This window comes from Sus scrofa, chromosome 2, assembly GCF_054392235.1.
Source record: "Sus scrofa isolate SSC_HxYL_T2T_F1_AM1 chromosome 2, Sscrofa_HxYL_maternal_Yorkshire_Landrace_v2.0, whole genome shotgun sequence".
NCBI lineage: Eukaryota > Metazoa > Chordata > Mammalia > Artiodactyla > Suidae > Sus > Sus scrofa.
Window position 1 is genome coordinate 2,085,971 of NC_139384.1, and position 19,654 is coordinate 2,105,624.

At 64.1% G+C, this 19,654-nt stretch overlaps 1 protein-coding gene across 23 annotated transcripts in view; it reads right to left on the bottom strand.

Moving 5' to 3' along the window:
• Positions 1–11,264: 11,264 nt before the first annotated feature.
• Positions 11,265–19,654, bottom strand: part of NAP1L4 (nucleosome assembly protein 1 like 4) — a 47,295-nt gene continuing 38,905 nt past the window's right edge. For 10 of the 23 annotated variants that reach the window (XR_014836444.1, XR_014836445.1, XM_013993990.3 and 7 more), the window contains 5 exons: positions 18,513–18,535; positions 18,100–18,219; positions 15,395–15,424; positions 14,977–15,033; positions 11,270–12,312 (listed from right to left, as the gene is read on the bottom strand). Coding sequence is in view for 15 of the 23 variants with exons in the window: in XM_013993990.3 (XP_013849444.2) it covers positions 12,274–12,312; positions 14,977–15,033; positions 15,395–15,424; positions 18,100–18,219; positions 18,513–18,535 (269 nt within the window). In the remaining 8 variants the exon portion in view is untranslated. 23 annotated transcript variants of the gene reach the window in all.

The following is a 19,654-nucleotide window of genomic DNA, read 5'->3' on the forward strand; positions in this document are numbered from 1 at the left end:
CGGGGACCGCCCCCCCGCCCCGAGGTCACCCCCTCCCCCTTGTGTGCAGCCCGCGGCCCCCTCCCCCTCTCCCCCGGCGCCCCAGCCCCCCAGCCCCGTGGAGCGACTCATGGTCCCCACCCCGCCCCGGACGCCGGCCCCACGGAGGAATGCGCTGCGGCCGGCCCTGCCCGCGGTGACTCACTGCCCCGGAGCACCGGGAAGCGCCCGCGGCCGGGGCCGGCCCGGGGCGGGGAGTCAGCGGGGCCCAGACCACCACCCGCCAGTGCCCCAGCCCTGCCGCTCTGATCTGGGTGTTCGTGGGGAAGAAGCCGTCCTCTCGGCTCTTCCCAAGGGGACCCTCCGGGGCCCCTGCCCCAGGCGGCCTTCTCTCCCACCTTGACTCCCGCCAGCTACCCCTGGAAGGATCTCCCCTCTTCCCTGGGAGCCGGCCAACCAGGAGAGCAGGTGGTGTGAGCTTCGGTTTGCTCTTTTATAAAACGGGGACGGCGACACTTGTTAGATTAGGTAACCCACAGAAAGTGGTAGAACAGCTCCCCACAGCGTTCAGTAGATGGGAGGGGAGGGGGAGGCCGCTCCAGTCCCCCAGCTGGAGTCCCGCTGGAGGGGGTGCTGTCGGCCTGGGCCTGGGCAGGGGCGGGGGCGGCTGAGTCACGGCCTGCCAGCCTGACAAGGTTTTTTATTTGCCCTCTTCCTTTAAAGGGTTTAATAGGAGCAGGAAGTGATCGCTGGCTCCTCCTGGGTTCCCAGGGGTGGGGGTGGAGCTGGCAGAGGGCATGTGTGGGGGCCCCAGCCGCTCCAAGCCATGCCCCTACCCTCTGACCAGAGCAGCTGCTGCAGAGCACAGCCAGCCGGGAGGGCTCCCCACCCGGCAGTGGGGGGCGGGGGGGATGGAAGCACAGGTACCTTGGTAAACTTTTCTAGATGGTGAGGGCACAAAATCAGTGTAGAGCTGCTGGCGTGGCCCATGAAGCTGGCCCTGGATCCAGTCCTGCCCCACCTGCCCCTGCTGTGTCCAACCCTGGTCCTCCAGGGTCACGATGAGGCATAAGGGGCCCACGGGCTCAGGTAAGTGGCTTGGGCCAGGCCTGTGCAGTTGGTAGGCAGGTGGCAGCTGCCCAGTAGTGCCTACTGGGTGTCTGGGGACCCGTCGGGGGTGTGGGAGGGCGGGGCAACAGGGCAGGCAGAGGCCAGCGGCCAGGACTGTGGTCTGAGGGAGGGGCACAGGACAAGCCCAGGGACTGCTGCTCCGTGTTGGGGGAGGGAGCAGGCCAGAGGGTGAAGCAGGCACAGGGCAGCGGATGGTGGGAGACAGATGGCCCCTTGAGAAAACACAGGGCAGACTTGTAAAGGGGTGAGTTCCCCATCGCTACAGGCATCCCAGCAGAGCTGGTAAAAGGGAGTCCAGCATCAGGCAGGGTGAGCCAGCTCAAGGGGTCCTGGGCTGCTGGGCAGTGGGGTCTGAGCCTGGGCCTGGGCCAGAGGCTCCTTTGGGTAGTGGGATACAGGGGAGGCGGGCAGGGGCAGGGCTCCCTGCTGCTGCCTCGAGGGAGCCACCGTGAACCCGCTGGGTGCCCAGAGCTCTGCCTGGACCCCACTGAGGCCCGCCAGCGCTCGCTACCCAGGGACCGGTCAGTGGAACCTCAGGTCCAGGCAAACCACAGACCCTCGGCATTGCTTAAGCACCTACTGCGTACCTGCAGGCCTCAAGGAGCAGAGAGGAGACCTGCCAGGCCTGGGGAATGTGGAGACAGGGGAAGGGAGGGGCCTGGGGGACGTGGGATCAGGAAGACACAGGGAGGGCGGGGTGCCAGAGAGGGGTTTCCAAGGCACCCAAGATGAGCGAGCCCACGAAGGGTCCATCAGGTGGGTGCGCCTTGAGAACACCCAAGGTCCTTCTCACCCCCATTTCACAAATGTGGGAGTGGAGGCCCCAGGGGGATGGAGCAGGAGAGGTGGGAGCGGGGACAGGGCTTGGAAGTGCTGGAGGAGCCACTGGGTGCTGAGAATGGATGTGAGAGGCCTTGAAAACCAGCGGAGGCCAGCGTCGCCGCACCCACCCCGCTCTCCTCTCTCCCGTGGGCCGGGCCTCCCTGGGGAGCGTTGGTAACCAATGACCAGGGGTGTTGCGCTACAGGTGGGTGTTAGCGGGAGCTGGGAGGGCAGGTCACAGCGGTGGCGAGCCCAGTGCCACTCTCCCCAGGGGACGAGAGGCGGCCCAAGTAGGCTGGTAGGTGGGTCAGGGGCCGGTCAGTGGAAGCTCAGGTCCAGACAAACCACCCACCACCCCTGCCGTGGGGCCTGGAACCCCCCGCAGCCAGAGGCCTGTGGGCTGCTGGTTCTGCCTCTCCGCCTCAGCAGCTGCGTAGCCACCTGCATGGACCCAGAGCAGGGAGGGAGCCCCGTCCCCATGTCCAGGCAGGCCCGCCTGCAGCCCCAGCGAGGCCTTTTTGGGGGGACGCCCCCTGAGCCATTTGATGGTGGGGGGATCCGCCAGGATGGCTTCCTGCTGGGGACCTAGGCCCCCGTGGGATTCGGGCTGCATCCCGTAGGAGCCTGCGGGCTGCCAGGGTTCTGGCCAGGGGGCGGCTGGAGAGGGAGAGCCCCTACGCCAGAGCCAGGGGCCGGCCTGCGGGGGCCGCTGTGGGCCGTGCTCGGCCACCTGGCATCATTTCTCCCTCGTGGCCACCCCATGAGGTGGACGCTGTTGGGGCTGCTTTCTTGGTTTTGCAAGGAACGGGGAGGGGGTCTCTGAGACGTCCAGGGCCTCAGACGGCCAGTGGGGTTCAAATTCATCCTACTGCACCCAGCCTGGGGGCCGAAAGTGGCCTCCGCCCCAGGAGCTGAGTGGGTTCTTGGGTGTGGCAGTTTGGTGGCTGCTTCTCAGACGGGGAGGGGGCCGCGCTGGGCCTGGCCTCACAGTGGTGGCGTCAGGCCGTGCTGCTCTGAGCCAAGTTTACTAATATTTATCCGAGGGCCACATCCGGGATTCTCGCACAGCCTGGCGGAGGGGGCTGCTCCCACCCAAGACAGACAGAGACTGGTCCCCAAACATCCGGCTGGGGACACCTGCCAGCTGGGTGAGGATGTCAGGCAGCCAGGGCAGAGCGAGGGCGCTTCTTCGAAACTCCCCGAGTGAGGTCATTTCCAGCAGTGACGGTGACTCTTGTCCAACCAGCCTGGCGAACAGTCGCCTGTGAGGAAGCCTTGCGTCACGCAGCCCTGCGCCTCGGGCTCGATACTACGCTCTTCCTGTGGGTGGCAGTGCTCAGAGACAGCCCCGGGAGGGCCACCCCTCTGCCCAGAAGACCCCCTCCTCCTTCCTCTTCCAGGAAGCCCTCTCGGATTGCCAGGGCACATCCTAAGGCCTGCTCCCCCCAGCTACACAACACCGGGCCTTGGGGTTCCATTGATGGCTCCAGGGCGAGCTGGGGAGGGCGGGGGAGGCCTGAGCTGCCTGGCGTTGCAGCACCTGAGAGGTGGCCTGATGCCACCTGACCTGAGCCCAGCCTAGCCCATTGGCCGTGGCCTGTGACTCAGGCCTGCCCTCAATTCCTCTTCTCGGAGCTGCGCCGGGAGAAGTGAGAGGCCCAGGTGGGAACCCACCTGGTTTCAGGCTCTCGCTGTCCGCGGGGCCTTGTCCCTCAGAGCTGTGTCCCTCGTCCCTCGCTGGCTCCCTGAGCCCCTCAGCTGGACTCCGACAGGCAGGCCTCCAGCTCATCGGGTGCTGGGCGTGGAATGAAAACGGCGACACTGCCTAAACACCTGTCCCCCTCTGGGCTGGGGTTCAGGAGGGACGCCTGGGTGCGGCCCCCGGACGGTGGCCACGTTCCCTGGGTTTCCTGAGCGGAGGCTGTGGAAGAACCAGTCCCGGGAGCCGCCCGTCCTGGCGCCGCGTCCCTTGGCGCCCTCTGCTGGCAGAAGCGCGCGGCGCCCACGCGCAGGAGCAAAGCGGGCAGGCTCTGGGCTCTTGGGAAGAAGTGACAGCATCTTAGCCTCCGGCGCCCTCAGGGCCCCCAGCCCAGGCTCTTAGGGAATGTGTTTGAAAATGAGTGACCCGCTGTCCAAGCGACCCGGCTCGGACGAGCAGCTGGTCTTGGTGGACGCGGGTTGCTTGTCTGTAAAACCAGGACACCTGGGGGAGGGCGTGGGGTCAAGGCCAGGCAGGTCCCGCCCCGGGAGCTGGGAGGAGGGGCCTCCGCCATCATCACAGAAAGAGGAAAGGGCAGGAGAGCCAGCGGGCATTTCGGGCCGTCAGTCAGAGGCCCTGGTTCACAGGGACAAGGGACTTTTCTGGATGCGCAAATGAATGAATGAACGACATACAGGAAAGAAGGGCGGGCGGGTGGACCGGGCAGGGCCGCCTCCTCTGGACGGCGGTCCCTCCCTGCAGGTGCCGGGAAAGCCTCGGGACAGGACAGACAGGACGCCTTGCTCCCCCCGCCCCCCCTGCCACCCGCCGCCACCTTCCCCCCAACTCCCACCATGTCTCGTGCAGCTGGTCTGGGGGGCAGCCCTGTCGTGTGTGTTTTTTCAGTTTTGAAAATGTTACTGAAATATAGTTGATTTACACGTCATGTCTTTTATTTTTATTTTATTTTAAGGCCACACTGAGCAACCTGAGCCACTGCAGGGACAGCACTGGATCCTTAACCCAGCGCCACAGAGGGGAATCCCTACATGTCATGTACATCTCTCCCCTTTTTTTTTTTTTTTTTTAGGGTCACACTCGCCGCATATGGAGGTTCCCAGGCTAAGGGTCCAATCGGAGCTGCAGCCACCGGCCTACACCACAGCCACAGCCACGCAGGATCTGAGCTGCATCTGCCACCTACACCACAGCCCAGGGCAGCACCGGATCCTTAACCCACGGAGCGAGGCCAGGAATCGAACCCGCGTCCTCATGGATGCCAGTTGGTTTGTTTCTGCTGAGCCACGATGAGAACCCCCCACGTCATGCACTTTTACCGAAGCAGTAACTCCCTGTTGACCTAACAGTAAAACACGGCTGACATGATTTCAAAGTTCTGAGCGTTCCTCTCTCACGACCCCACCCCAGACCCACTCTCGATGCAGAGTGACCCCTGATCCCTTTTAAAAAACGCACTTGCGGGAGTTTCCTGGGGCTCTAGGGGTCAGTATTCAGCGCTTTCAACGCTGAGGCCCGCGTTTGACCCCCGGTCTGGGAACTGAGATCCCACATCAAGCCGCTGCACACCCCGGCCACAAAAAGAAAAAAAGAAACGCATTTGCGTTTCCTTAAAAAATTAAGAATGAGTTCCATGTGGCTCAGTGGGTTAAGGATCTGGCAGGCGCATTGCGGTGCAGCGGAAACGAATCCGACTAGTATCCAAGAAGATGAGGGTTTGAGCCCTGGCCCAGCTCAGTGGGCCGGGGATCTGTGGTGTAGGTGGCAGACGTGGCCAGGATCCTGCGTTGCTGTGGCTGTGGTGTAGGCTGACAGCTGTAGCTCTGATTTGACCCCTGGCCTGGGAGCTTCCATGTGCCATGGGTGCAGCCCTAAAAAGGATAAAAAGATCTGGCATTGTCATTGCTGTAGTGCAGGTTTGATCCCTGGCCCAGAAACTTCCACATGCTGCAGGCACAGCCAAAATAATAATAATAATAATAATTAAGAAGAGAATTATCCTGTGATCCAGCAAGTCCATTTCAGGGTCCATCCCCCAAAGAAGTGAGCGCAGGGACTCACACAGACCCTTGCACACCCACGTTCACAGCAGCATCTTCACCCCAGCCGGGAGGGGGGAGCAGCCCCGGTGCCCAGCCACGGGTGGAGGGAAGCACGAAACGTGGTCCATCCACGCAGTGGAATATTACTCAGCCTTCAACAGGAAGGCAATCCTGACACAGGCTGCAACGTGGAAGGACCCTGGGCCCACTGTGTTCAGGGAAAGAAGCCGGTCACGAAAGGACAAATTCTGTAAGGTCCCACTCATGTGAGGCCCCCAGAGGAGTCCCATTCATAGGGACAGGAAGTCGGACGGTGGGGGCCAGGGGCTGGGGGAGGGGAGGGACCATGTTTCATGGGGACAGAGCTTCCGTTTGGGAAGACGGAACGTTCTGGAGATGGAGGCGCAATGTTGTGAATGAACCTAAAGCTACTGAGGTGCGCACCTAAAAATGGTTAAAACGGTAAATTATATGTTACACATATTTTACAGCAACTGAAATGTAAAGGTCAGCACAGATGTGAGCCTGCACTTATTTTTTTATTTTTTGTCTTTTTAGGGGCTGCACCAATGGCATACGGAAGTTCCCAGACCAGAGGTTGAATCGAAGCTATATGGCTGCTGGCTTATACCACAGCCACAGCCACGGCAGATCCAAGCCGCGTCTGCAACCTACACCACAGCTCACGGCAACGCTGGATCCTTAACCCACGGAGCGAGGCCAGGGATCGAACCTGCGTCCTCATGGATGCCAGGCAGATTCGTTTCCGCTGAGCCACGACAGGAACTCCATGAGCTTGCACTTCTAATGTTGGGAATAGAGGGGGACGGGTCTTGGGCACCCCCGGGAGTCTGCCTCCCGCCCCCCCGGGCCACACTCTGCAAACATCTTGCCAGGCCTCAGGCTGCAGCTCTCGCGTGGAGGCCGCCCGCGTGCCCGTGTCCACCGACTGCATATGCTCATACATGTCCCCAGGCGAGGGGCGGCGCGTGAGCCGCGGGGCTGTGCAACAGCTCCGGCAAGATCACCCGCCGACCGGGGTACCCTCACCCGAAAGTCCGGGCGCCTAACGGAAGACACTGTATTTCCTTAGCATCCCTCTGCCCCCAGGATGCGGTGGTCCCTGTGTGTCTGAAAAGCCTCTATTTGGGGGGCTGACAGTGCCCCCCCAAAAAAGGACGGGTCCTACCTGCATCTCCAGAACCCGTGACTGACCTTTTATGGTCCAAGAGTGAATGTCAACTTATATGACAAAAGGTGCGATGAAATTCAGGGCCTTGAGAAGAGGGGTGCTCCTGGATTACCCAGGGGGCCCAAACGGATATGTCATCAGAGACGCAGAGGAGGAGGGGGCCACGTGACGAGAGACAGGCTGCAGGGACAGCCCAGGATCACCCGGAGCCCCCAGTGCTGGAAAATGCACAAGGATGCTCCCCAGAGCCTCCGGCAGAAGCAGGCCTGTGACACCCGGATTTTGGTCTTCTAGCCTCCAGATCGTACATTTGTGATGTCTTGAGCCACCCAGTTTGGGGTCATTTGTTACAGCTGCCCCAGGACACAGACACAGCCCCCAGGCTGGTGTGGAGCCTCTCTCTCCCCCACGCTTCTCACCCTCCCCGGGCAGATGAGGTCCAGACAAGAGTGGCAGTGTCACTAGCTGGCCATGGGTGTGAAGTCAAGTCTTCTCAGGGACTGTGGTGATTTGGGGTTTTCAAGGATGAGTAGGAGTTCACATCACAAGGAGCTGGCATCCCCTGATGTCTAGAAACCCAGACGGAGACATGCCCTGGCCCACCTGGGGAGCCAGAGGCCAGGAGAGCAGGGTTGGGGTGTTCAGAGGGGCCTGAGCTGCTGCAGGAGACAGTGGGGAGGGACCCGGCCAGAGGGTCCCCGCAGCCTCCTCTGGGTGGAGACCATCAGTCTCGGGCTGGTGTCTGCTCGTGGCCCCTGCCCTCCCTGCTACGGACCACCCCAGGCATGTCATTCTCAGAACGGTGTCCCCTCAGTGCCACCCACTTTGAAGGGCAGCCCCCCCCCACCTCCTGTCCAAGCGTCCTAGGGCTGCGGTGACGAATGACCACACACTTGGGGGCTTGGAACAAGAAGACCCCAGCCCGGCCACTCCGCTCTCATCCTTCTTACAGATCCTCAGCCCTGACCTTGGAAGGGACCCTCACAGCTCCCCTCCCCCACCCCTGGTGCAGAGCTCGGAAAGGAGCTTGGCCAGGTCCCGGGGGCGCAGCCCGGGCTGGGGGGCCGGGCTTGCCCCCTGGGGGCCTCCCCCTTCGCAGGTCAGGTCCCCACTCCGGGGAGGGTGGCTCCGGGAGCTCCCAGGGAACTTCCAGCTGCACTGTCGTGGGGGTGTCGGCGGCAGAGCCACGACGACGCTGGCCCAGTGCCTGCCCGTGGAGCCTGCCTGCCCCAGCGCCCTCCTCCCAGGTGCTGGTTCCAAGCCCGGCCGCCGGGCCTGGGCAGGGGGCGGCCTGACCTGGCCCACGGGCTTCCTCTCCCACATGTGGGCGCCAAGTGCTTCTCAAGCCTCCGACGCAGAAGCCGAGTCCCGGGCAGGTTCGGGGGCCTGATGCGCCCGGACTTCCGGGGGCGCCCCAGGAGAGCCCCCAGCGCCAGCAGACGGAGCCACAGGGTGTGTCTGCGGGTCTGGCCCGCGCCCGGGGCCTGGGCATGTCGCAGACCTCGGGAGCCTCGAGCCCAGCGGGGCAGGCAGGCCTGTTAGGTTGTCGTGGAAAGTAACATCCGGCCACCGCCCTGAACAGTCAGTGCAGCCAGGCTGGCTCAGGGACCGGGCCCCGTGGCGACATCGCCAGGAGGGCAGGGGCTCCGCCTCGGCCCACACCAAGGTGCCTCGGCCTCGGAGGGTGTGTCCAGGCCCCACCCTTCCGGCGGCCTGAGGCCTGAAAGTGGGCTGCGGGTCCTGGAGGTCCTGCTTTGGGGGACCACTGCCTGCCAGCGTCTCCCGCTGAGTGGGGCCGAGCGGCTGGGTCTGGGATCCCGGGCTCCCCACGTGTCACCCCACGCACTCTGCCCTCTGAGGCTGAAGCTGGGAGGGCACGTCTGCCTCCACCGGAAGGAAGCTGCTCGGACGTGGAGGAGGCAGGGGCCGAAGTCCGGGCGCGGCTGTGCTGGGCGGCCCAGCTGGCAGGGAGCCGAGGGCCACCCACGCTAGGGACAGTGCCCTCCAGCAGGGCCCCAAGCCCTGATGCAGCCCCTTCCTCAACTAGGGGCTTGGCTGGCGGCTCGGGGCTCCCCAGGGCGCACCATCTCTCCCACAGGGCTCCACCTGGTGTGTTCTGGCCCGCAGGCACTCAGGGGCCAGGAGCCAGAGGAGGAGCTGGCCCGAGCAGAGGGCAGGTCCGAGGTCAGCAGCTCCCTGGTCCTTCCCACCCCGGGCAAGGCTCCAGGGAGCGTCCAGGCAAAAGCACGCCAGGAGCAGCGGCCCCGGAGCCGTGGGGGCCTGGACTTCAGGGACCGGGCCCTCGGGCCCAGGGTGGGGTAGAGGGTTGCTGGGCACTGGAAGGGATGGGCCTGGCCCCCCGCTTGGCCCCTGTCCCTCGAAACGGGGGCCCTGAACCCACACAGCAGACTGGGTGCCAGGGTGGGCAGGCCTAGGAGACCCCTTCTGGAGAAAACCAGTTTCTAGAGCAACGACCCCAATTTGGGGGGCTTTGGAAAAATCAGCTCCACTGAAGTCACTTCACATACACACCTACCCACTCGAGGGACTCTGACAAGGGCACACGGACTCCTCCCTCCCCCGCACCCCTGGCGCCCTGGTCGGCCAGGCCCTGCCCGGGTCTGGTGGTTTGGAAGCCGCTGAGCTGGGCTGCCCCCGCCCCGGCTCAGGTGAGGCTCTCCCGATCCTCGTGTTGCAGGGCCGTCACCGTCCCCCAGGTCTGCCCTCTCCCCAGGGCTGGGCACAGGGCCCAGCGCCTCCGGAGGTCGGGGTGCCGAGACTGGCACAGGAAATGGCAGAGATGGCAGCCGGGCCCAGAACCATCCCTTGGTTCTGAGCGCGTATGACAGATGTGGCCCCCAACAGGGCGGCCTGGGGAGGGGGGCCCTGAACGCCCACCTGGCCTCAGGAGCACGAAGGCCCAGCCCGGGGAGGAGGTGACAGCCCAAAGCAGGGCCGGGAGGGACCCAGCTTGTTGCAGTCCGGGGTCAGCGGCCAGGCGGGCAGCGCCGGAGTCTGTGGCGACAGTGGCCTGGGCCCCAGGAAGCGGCAGCCGCCAGGGAGCACTGGCCCAGCCTGGGCCCGGCCACCCACCCATGACTCCGGGCTGATGGCTCTGTGACCTTCCAGCACAAGGGGTAGGGACGGAACCAGCCCCAGGGCCTCTGCAGTTTCCTGGAGGTCCTGGGGTGACATGTGGGGCCCTCCAAGGCACCGACAGGAGGCCCCGGCTCTGGGAGGTCAGAGCCACGGCGCAAGGCCAGGAAAGGCACAGCCTTGGGGCTCGGTGCTGCAGGCCTGCCATCCAGGTGTACCTGGATTGGGCCCGGAGGCGGCAGGGGCTCAGCTCTGGCACCATGGCAGGTAGCACATGGCACCCTTCTGGTCCCACAGAGAAACCAAACCAGGGCCACTCTGAACAGTCTTAGCACCGCTGCCCCGACGTGAGCCGGCCCGACGAGGACACCCGGTCTGGCCACATCACATAGCTCCACACACGCAAGGGTCTGTCAGAGCCTGACCTTCCTCCCGCGACCCCCAGGCACCCAGCTTCCTGTTCGGCTCGGAGCTGCCAGAGGTGCTGCCTTTGGCACAAGGGCACCTCCTCTGTGGCCATGGGAGACCTGACTGCCCCTGCCCCCCAGGGAAGTGAGGAGCTGCCCCATGCCCTGTGCTCGCGGCTGCAGGGCCTGCCACAGGGACACGCACCCCCTTCTGAAGCCCCATGCGCTCGCTGCACGGGGGAGGCTCCGACAGTCCGCAGCCCCTCTGCCGCCATCCGGGAGGAGCCCCTGGCGTGACCCCCGGGTCCCCCAGGGAGGCCCAGCACGCTTCCCACGCAGGCCATGGCGGGCTGGTGACGGCCGCCTGGAGGGTCAGGCGGCCGGGCCAGTGGCCCAGCTGCTGAACGGCCTCTGCTCCCCCAACGCCCCCACCGCCCGCAAGTGCCGAGCATGTGACCGTGCGCCGCCTCTAGTCCTTCAGGTGCCACTGTGAGCGCCCAGGGCCAGCAGCGGGGGCAGTTCACCCCCCCCCACCGCCCGGGTCTGACGTGAAAGCACGTCCACGGCCAAGCCCTCCTCGTGGCCACCAGTGGCCTCCCCGCCGGCTGCTCCCAGGGAGGAGCCAGCCCTCCCAGCGCCGGGCAGAGCCCCGGGGTCAGGAGCTGCAGCGAGAGCCGGGCGGCAGGCACTTCTGGGCCGAGCTGTCCTGCTGCGAAGGGAGCGGCCCTGCACAGGTTTCCCTTCTGGACCCAGGAGGCCCAGCCCCACAGACGCATGCGGGGAGGCGGCTCTCCACGGGGCCGGGAGCCCACACCCGCCCGCAGCCAAGCGGCCCGCGAGCCCACCCGCTCCCCCCGCCAAGGAAGACAGCGCAGGGCTGGGGTGTGTTTCACAACTTTAATAGAATATTCTAACTGTTCTGTACAAATTGAAAACACCGTAGTCAGTTACAAACGCATCGTGAGGAAGGCTGAGCACTCTACAGGCCTGGCCGCAGCACGGACGCGGGGCTCCGGCTGCCAGGAGCTGCGGTCACGCGCTCCGAAACCCACACGCCCGCCAAGGACACGTCGCTCCGAACCCAGGGCTTTTAGGACAAGATGAGTGTGGGGACGGGGGCTGTGGTGAAAGCAACTCTGGACACTCACGCACTAAGGGGGGAGCTCCCGCTCCCGGGCTGAGCCCCTCCCCGCGTTGCCGCTGCCGCCACTGCCGCCGCTGGGCAAATCCTGGCTCTGCCCGCAGCCCCCTCCCCGCAAGCCAAGCGTGGTCCGCGTGTCATGAGAACCGGCTCCTGCCGGCGGCCGGCGGGAGGCAGCAGCTTCTTCCACGCGCCTCGTCCCGGAGCCCAACCACCAACTCCCACCCAGGGCACCGGGTCTCTGGCCCCAAGACGGTTCCAGAAACTCAAAGGACAAGCGACAGTGCGTGTCCCGAGCCCTCGCCAGCGTGAAGAACAAATAAATACGAGATGAACAGGGTCAGGGCCCCGAGGAAAATGAACCACAGGAAGGAGAGCCAGAGGCGAAGGGCTCTCCCGAGGCAGCTGGAGCGGCGTGTGGGTCTCCAATGAAGCAGGTGCCCGTCCTGGCTCTGGGTGCCCCAGAGCCACAGCCCACGTACCCCTGGCGTCAAGGGGCCCCGCCGGCTGCGTTCTGGGGGGCCTCCCCAAGACAGGCAGGGCCCGGCCGCGTCCACGGCGCTGTGCCCAAGGCTGTAGAGGAGGCTGGAATTAAACCTCCTATTTCTGAAATGCCTCGGAGTCGCCACTGTACAGGTTAAGCAAAATAACAAAGAAAAAGGAGACGTTAAAGTGAGAATCATGCACGGGAAGCAAGGCAGGCGTGCGCTCTGTCCACGCGAGGGCGGCCGCACGGCAGGTGAGTCTCACTGCTGCTTGCACTCCGAGGGCTGGCTGGGCTCCTTCTGCCAAAGAGAAAACAGGCTTGTAGACACCAGGCACGCCGGCCGGCAGCGAACACGGGCGCTCTGACTGGCAGCTGCTCACTACACACGTACTTCCAACACGGCGACCCCGGAGGAAGGTCAGAGCGGGGCTGCCTCTGCCTGTTTCGAGCCCCCCGCGGGGAGCAGCCAGGCCCCGGAGCCGAGCCCTCCCGCGCAGGCCCCAGAGACGGGAAGAGGGAGCGGGCTCGCGGCCGTGACCTACCCTGTCTCCTCCCTCTAAACCCACTCCCAGCCCCAGGGACCGTCTGTGGAGCCAACGAAGCCTGGGAGATGGACAACGATGTCACCAATACTTCTGAGCAAGCGAATCCACTCCTCGGCAAGCTCCGTCTCGGGCGGAGGAGCCTACAGACTGCTCTGACTGTACCCTGCGCACCCAGCAGCCCCAGAGGCACACCGGGATCACACAACGGACACCGGCCACGTCACCCAGAGGCTGGGCTGCGGCTCGCTCCCCGGGACCCCGGGATGTCCCCTTGCGAAGGATGCAGAGACACAACACGACAGCCTCAGCCCCTGGTCTAAGTGCGTGTGTCCCGGGCCCGGGCCCAGCCCTGGGCAAATGGCACCTGCCAGGTGCACGCTCACCAGAAACGCTGTCAAAGAGCCTGGGCACCAAAACCATACACCCAACCAGACTCCTCATCAGGAGAGCAGCCTCAAAACTGTCATTCCAAGGGCAGACCGGGAGGCGGCCCGAGCCAGGGGCCGAGGGGACCAGACGCTGGCTCCAGGCCCGGGACAGCGCTGGGGGGAGGAGGGGGATGGGGCATCGACACACGTGCCACACCAGGGCCATCTCTGCTGCCTGGTCTGCAACAAGCCCTGGGCTCGGCCAGCAGGTGCCCACGCGGCCGTGTGGGCGGGCTCTGAGAGCACTCGGGGCAGGCGCCCCCGCCGCCCGGCCGGCAGCCTCCTCCTCCGGTCACGACACGGCACTGACACACAGCACAGAGCGGAAGTTCGCAAGTTAGGAAGGAACGCGATGCCACCTTACCTAGCAATGTACGCATGATTAACAGACAAAAATTACACCTAAACGGGGAAAAAAATTGAAAGCAACCGTCAGCATAAAAGAAAATGAGATGCACAACATCAGACAGGAGGGGAGAGCCCCCATTTCTCACGACACGGAAGGGCTCAAACACCGACCCTGACACGGGCAGCCTCAGCCCCCAACCCGAGCCGGGACACCCACTACTCGCCCTGCCCGGGCTCCTGCGCCTGTGCCGACTCTGGGGACAGGCCCTGCGGGGAGGACAAGCCCCGAGTCGCTCCCGCGGCACGAGGCCGACAGCTCTCGCGCCTCCGTGCGAGCAGCACACCCAGCAGGACGTGGCGGAGGCTGAGCGGGGACAAGCTCCACTTGCTGCGGCATTAAACGCTCTTCCAGAATCCGAGACGTGAGAGGAGACAGGAGGTGCAGCCAAAGGAGAGACGAGGACGGACAAGAGGAAACGACGAGGGACCGAGCCCCGCTGCCGGGAAGGCGGGCGGGCGGCCGGAGACGGCGCCCCAGCCCCACGGGCTCCGCTCCAGCACCCACAGTGGGCGCGCACGTCCGCGCCCGGCAGGAGGCTGGCCAGGGGCAGGCCTGGAGACCCGGGTGAGTGACCCCTCCGCCAGGCGCAAGTCCCTCCAGGCTTGGCCCTCCTCCCGGGCGCGGCGGCTCAGGACCCGAGGGCGAGTGTCCAGAGAGTGACCCTGCCCGGGAGCGAGCTCGTCCCGAGCCGAGATGACCGGCACACCGAGCGAGTGAAGCCACCACGTCCCTTCCCCAGGAGCCACCGCCATGTGCACCCAGACACACGTCTGGTGCCAAAAAGTGCTTAGACCAGTCACCGCACTGACAGTGCACGTTCCACTCTGGGCAGAAACCAGGGAAACAAACAAACAAACAAACAAACAAACAGGTGACAGAGACCAAGAGTCCACAGTGCCGAGGAAGGCTGGCACCCGACAGCCGGGCAGGCTCAGTCCTCAGGGGCAGGGGAGCCACACCCTGAGCGCGAGCTCGCCCGTCGTTCTCTGCTAAAGGACCTGTCAGTTGGCAAGTGCCCCGACTCAGGCTCCTCTGAGGCCACAAGGAAAGGCTCAGGCTGAGGACCGAAGTGAAGGGGTGCCCCTCAGCCTCGTTGGTCTGGTTTGGCTTTTTAAAGCAAAAGCTTCCTGGCTTCATTCAAATTATTGGAGATATCCAGACGTATCTTCTGAACAATCTCAGCACAGATTCAATTGTAAAGTCATGCCCCCAGTTCCATTATTCTATTCATAAAACACACACACGAACACCCTCCCCCCACCATCCCATCTCTGCCCCTTTCCCAAAACACAAAACCCCACAGAACAAAAAAGCTCAATCAGTATCTTGAAAGAACTGAAGATCTGGACGAGAGGCTGCTCCGGACTGGACAGGTTTATATACACAAGACACAGCTTAGGAAAGCGACAGATCAGGTGTCCACGCAGTTTCTGGCTCAGGATTTTTCTGGAAGCCTGTTTAACTCTTCTGACTCGAGAAGGACAGGGCATCTTCCCAAGGCCACCGCCCCAGCCTGGGGACATGCTGCACAAGTTCACCAGCGCAGCATCCCCAGGTCTGGGAGGCCCCCGGCGACTCACCTTGGGGTTCACGTCAGCATCGTCCTCGTCCTCTCCCTCCTCGTCACCTTCTAGTTCCTGCAAGAAAAGGAAGGAGACCCAGTCGAACAGACCGGACCGAAGTCCCTGGGAGGCACCCGCCGCAGAGAAGGGAAACTAAAGCCGTGCCCTGCTTCGGTTAGGCCGGCACTGCCCCTGAGTGGTCACAGCCCTTCCTCTGACGCCTTCTGTTCTCAGATGACCTGCCTGCGACGCGCTGAGCCGCAGCTCCGTGAGCCACGGGCAGGTGGGACTCGGCGCTGCCACAGGCCGGCCACGCCTGCCCTCGCCCAGCTCAGCCCTGCTCCGAGGAGAGAGCCTCGCCCGGGGGGGAGGACGGCCGCCGCCTGCTCAGACAGAGAGGGCCCAGCGCCACCCCGGGCGGGAAGCGACGTCTTACCTCCTCTTCTCCTTCCTCGCCTTCTTCAAACTGAAACGAAAGGAACAGGCTTTCAGGATTTGTGAGGCCAGACGGCAGACCCATCCCCGTCAAGGGCCACGCCGGCCAGGCCCGAGGAGCACGGGAAGAGGCCTGGCCTCCGGCAGCGGGCGGCCTCCAGCCAGGGCCCGACCTGCAGGGCCACGTGTTCACAGGATACCAGGGATCCGAAACCCACTCAAGAGGGAGGACTACGGACGGGGACGGGGCACAGAAAGGACAGGGCCAGCCCGGGCGTGCGCTGGGTCCAACAGGGACTGGCTGCTAAGCAAACCAGCAGCAGTCCCCAGGTTTAGGCCTTTCGATGCTGCGCTCCACCGCGTACCAGGGAGCTCCTTCATCTTCAGAGGACGACAAAACCCTGGCGCTGAAGTCAGAACTACGTGTGCCACTGTGGGAGGAACTCCCACACCGCCCCGGGCGGGTCCTGAATGGACCCCGAGGTGCAGATGGCGCTGGTCAGGCTCGCAGTCAATCCCCAAATATCAGGCTGGGGTCAAAATCACAACGGGGCCAAATAGGAGTTCCTGCTGTGGTGCGGTGGGCTGAGAGCCTGACTGCTGTGGTTTGGGTCGCTACGGAGATGGGGTTCAAGTCCCAGCCTGGTGCAGGGGTCGAGGATCTGGTGCTGTCTCAGCTGCGGCTGGGGTTCAATCCCTGGCCCAGGAACTTCCACACGCTGAGGATGCGGCCAATTGAAAAACACCAACCCGAGTTCCCGTCGTGGCACATGGGAAACAAATCCCATTAGGAACCATGAGGTTGCGGGTAGGATCCCTGGCCTCGCTCAGTGGGTTAAGGATCCGGTGTTGCCACGAGCTGTGGTGTAGGTCGCAGACGCAGCTCGGATCCGGTGTTGCCATGGTGTAGGCTGACAGCAAGCCCCAACTCGACCCCTAGACTGGGAGCTTCCACATGCCACGGGTGTGGCCATAAAAAAATTAAAAAATACGTAAAAAATAAAAGCCAACCAACCAATAAAGAAGCAGAATGAGCCTCATCCCTGCAGCTGGGAGCCCTTTCCTCACAGAGCCCCGCCTCCACCTCTGGGCGACAACCCAGGGGGACTCAGGAGAGCACTGGGGCCGCCACGGCCACCTCGACCCCTGGGTGCAGCCTCCTGCCCCCCCCCCCTTCCTTCCAAGTGCTCGAGCAGCCCTGGACAAGAAAGACGCTCTGTGTCTGGGAGCCAACAAGACACCCCCACATTTCAGGTCACGCTGGAGCCGCCTCGCGTGGGCCTGGGCTCCCCCTTTCTGGGGTTCTGACGACGTCCCCGCCCCCGGATCTGTCCTCGTTCCAAAGTGGGGGTGTGCAGCCCACAGGGTGGGCACGGTGACCCACCCAAGCAGGAAAACACAGCCAGGACACCTACGCCCCCCCCACCCCCAGCACGCCCAGTGTTCATGCACGTTCCTGCCGCAGCGACGTTGGCGCCCTCACCTCTCCCGACGCCCACTGAGGGTATCGACCTCCAAGGATGTGCCCCAAGAGCCTGAAGAGGAGCAGGGGTCGGGACCACCACCCCGGCACGTGGGGGCACTGGCAGAACCAGGACCCGGCCTGAGGGGGTCAGGGCGCCCCCCCCCAAGCACGCTGCTCGCCAGCCATGTGTACAGAGGGCGCCACAGACACTGGGAACGACTCTGCTGCCCTGCTCAGAGCACCTGCCACACACGCTGCGCTCGGCGCACAGAGAGCACGCAAGCAGGCGTCTGCGCCGACGGACAGATGGTTTGACAAGTTTGGAAGGTCGGTCTAGAGAAGAGTGTTCCATTGTGTCTTTTGGGGGCAGATTAGATGAAACCAAACATTTGGCTCCTCGCTGGCCAAGACCTCCCTGTAAAGCTTCCAGCACCACACGGCGTCAGTCCTGCCGCACTGGACGGAAGATTCTACTGGGCAGCGTTGGCCTAGACTCTGCTGTATAACCAGCATTTCCTAAAACCTAGGTCAGAGCAACCATGTGGGGGCTTCAATGACCTGAAGGGCAGTGCTATGCGTGCCCACGTCCCGGACCCAGGCCACCCTGCAGCCTAAGGGTGGGCAGGCTGCAGCTGGGACGTTCGCCGGCGCTGCAGCTGCACCGCCGCTCAGGGCCTTCACCACAAAGCAGGGCTGCGGGGAGGAGCTGACCCCCCTCAGGGGGCACCCCTGCTGCCCCGACAGGCCTCACACCAAGAGGAGGCAGACACAACAGATTGGACGTGCTCTAAAGCTCACGTCCAGTAACACGCCCCAGAGCACCCCAAGAAGACCTGAGCCTGGGGGACAGTCGGGGCGGGGACCCTGCTCCCAAGATCTACCGGGGAGGGCCAGCTCCTCAGGCGGAGGGGAGGGCGGCCTGACTGCGCGGCTTTTCTGAGGCGCGTGGGGCTCGGCTCCCCCAGCGCCTGTGCGCCCTGTGCAAGCGTGAGCTGGCTCTGCTGGTCGTCGCTCGGCAGGGCCGGACCACCGGGCGTGAGGCCCTCCCCAGGCTCAGTCACCCAGAGCTCACGGACCTCGAGGGGAACAGCAAGGCCCTGGGTCTTTAGAGGACACTGTGCAGCGAGTCAGGGGACAGGCCCCCGGGTCCTCTGCCCGGAGGCCGCCTCCCAGACCTGCTTCTGCCACCCGTGCCCAGGCGCAGGGCCCAGGTTTCTGGCTGGGGTCCCCAAGCCACCTACGTTGTCATCATCCTCTATCGCCTCCCCGGTGAAGTAGAGCACGGCGCGCGGGACTATCCGCTCGCGGAAGAAGTGGCCGATTTCAAAGTCCGAGGCCAGGGTGAACTCGGAATCTTCATCCTGAGGGGAGCGAGACGTCACCTCGTTTCAGTGGGGACAGCACCTCCTCTGGCCCGGCCCCACCCCCGACTCGCTGGGGGCGCCGTCTCCGCAGGTAAGACACCATCACAGCACACGGCAGGGAGGTGCGGGGCCCAGGGGCGCCCAGAAGGGAACCCACAGAATGCGCGCTCCGCCCCGCCCCGGGCTGCGGTGAGGGGAGCGGGCCAGGTCCGCAACCTGGGGGCTGACTCTAGGGGAGCGAAGGCCTGGGCAGCAGAGGAAGAGACTTGTGATAAGGACACGAGGCTTACCAGCGACTCTCCGTCCCCTGATGCTGCAAAAGAAGACAAACACACGTCACGTTAACCGCGCAGAAAGCCTGCACCTCCCTGGAAACCGCCCGAGCCCCGCGCCTCTGCCCGCGGAGCTCCCGCCACCCCCAGGGCAGGGCCAGCTGCGAGGAGAAGGCCACACCGAGACGGGAACCCAGAGGAGTTCGGAGGTGCCACCAGGCGCCCCAGACTGTGGCCTTTCAGCGCATTTGTGCTTTCAGTGGAGTTGTAACTCGTGCGCTGCACAACTACAGGATGACTCAGTAGAGAAAGAGAAAGGTTTTTTGTCTTCTGTACTTATAGGGCCGCACCCGCAGCACATGGAGGTTCCCAGGCTAGGGGTCGAATCCGAGCCACGTGGGATCCGAGCCGTGTCTGCGACCCACAGCACAGCTCTCGGCAATGCCGGATCCTCAACCCACGGAGCGAGGCCAGGGATCGAACGCGCAACCTCATGGTTCCTAGTCGGATTCGTTTCTGCTGCGCCACGACGGGAAGTCCAAAGAAAGAGGAAGACGGTGAAGCCCTGCAGGTCCTCGGCGTGACTGAGGCGCTGCCTCTTGTCAGGTTCGCGCTGACTCGTTAGCAAAGGAGGGAGAGGAGCACAGGGCTGAAAGGTCCCCCTGCAAGACGAGAAGACTCCCGGCGGGCAGGACATCACTCGCGGCCACCCGTGGCTCACGTCTCCAGCACACTCGGCCACACAGACCTCGGTGGCCCACCAGAGCCCGACAGAGAACCAAGCCTAACAGGAAAGGCACCCAAGACCACACCTGGGAGGCGCAGCACGGCTCGCGTGACTCTAGCAGTGTCTGCCCCCAGCCGCTCTGGTGCCAGGCCCGTCCCCACAGGGCCGGCGCAGGGAGGCAGCTCTCGCCGCGCACGGCTGCTCCCCGAGCCCAGCGTGGGACCGCCCCACCGGCCCTGGAGACGCAGGTTCAGGGCTCCGGTCCTCGGGGTCAGCAGTTCACGTGAGTTCCTTCCTCACTCACTTCTGGACCCGATTTGTAGGGTTAAAGACAAAGAAGGTGCGGGACTAGCCACTTAAGCGCCTCCGTTTCAAAAATCACTTCATTAATTTTGAACTCTTTCCTCGACCGCCCCACACGCTTTCGCCGCTT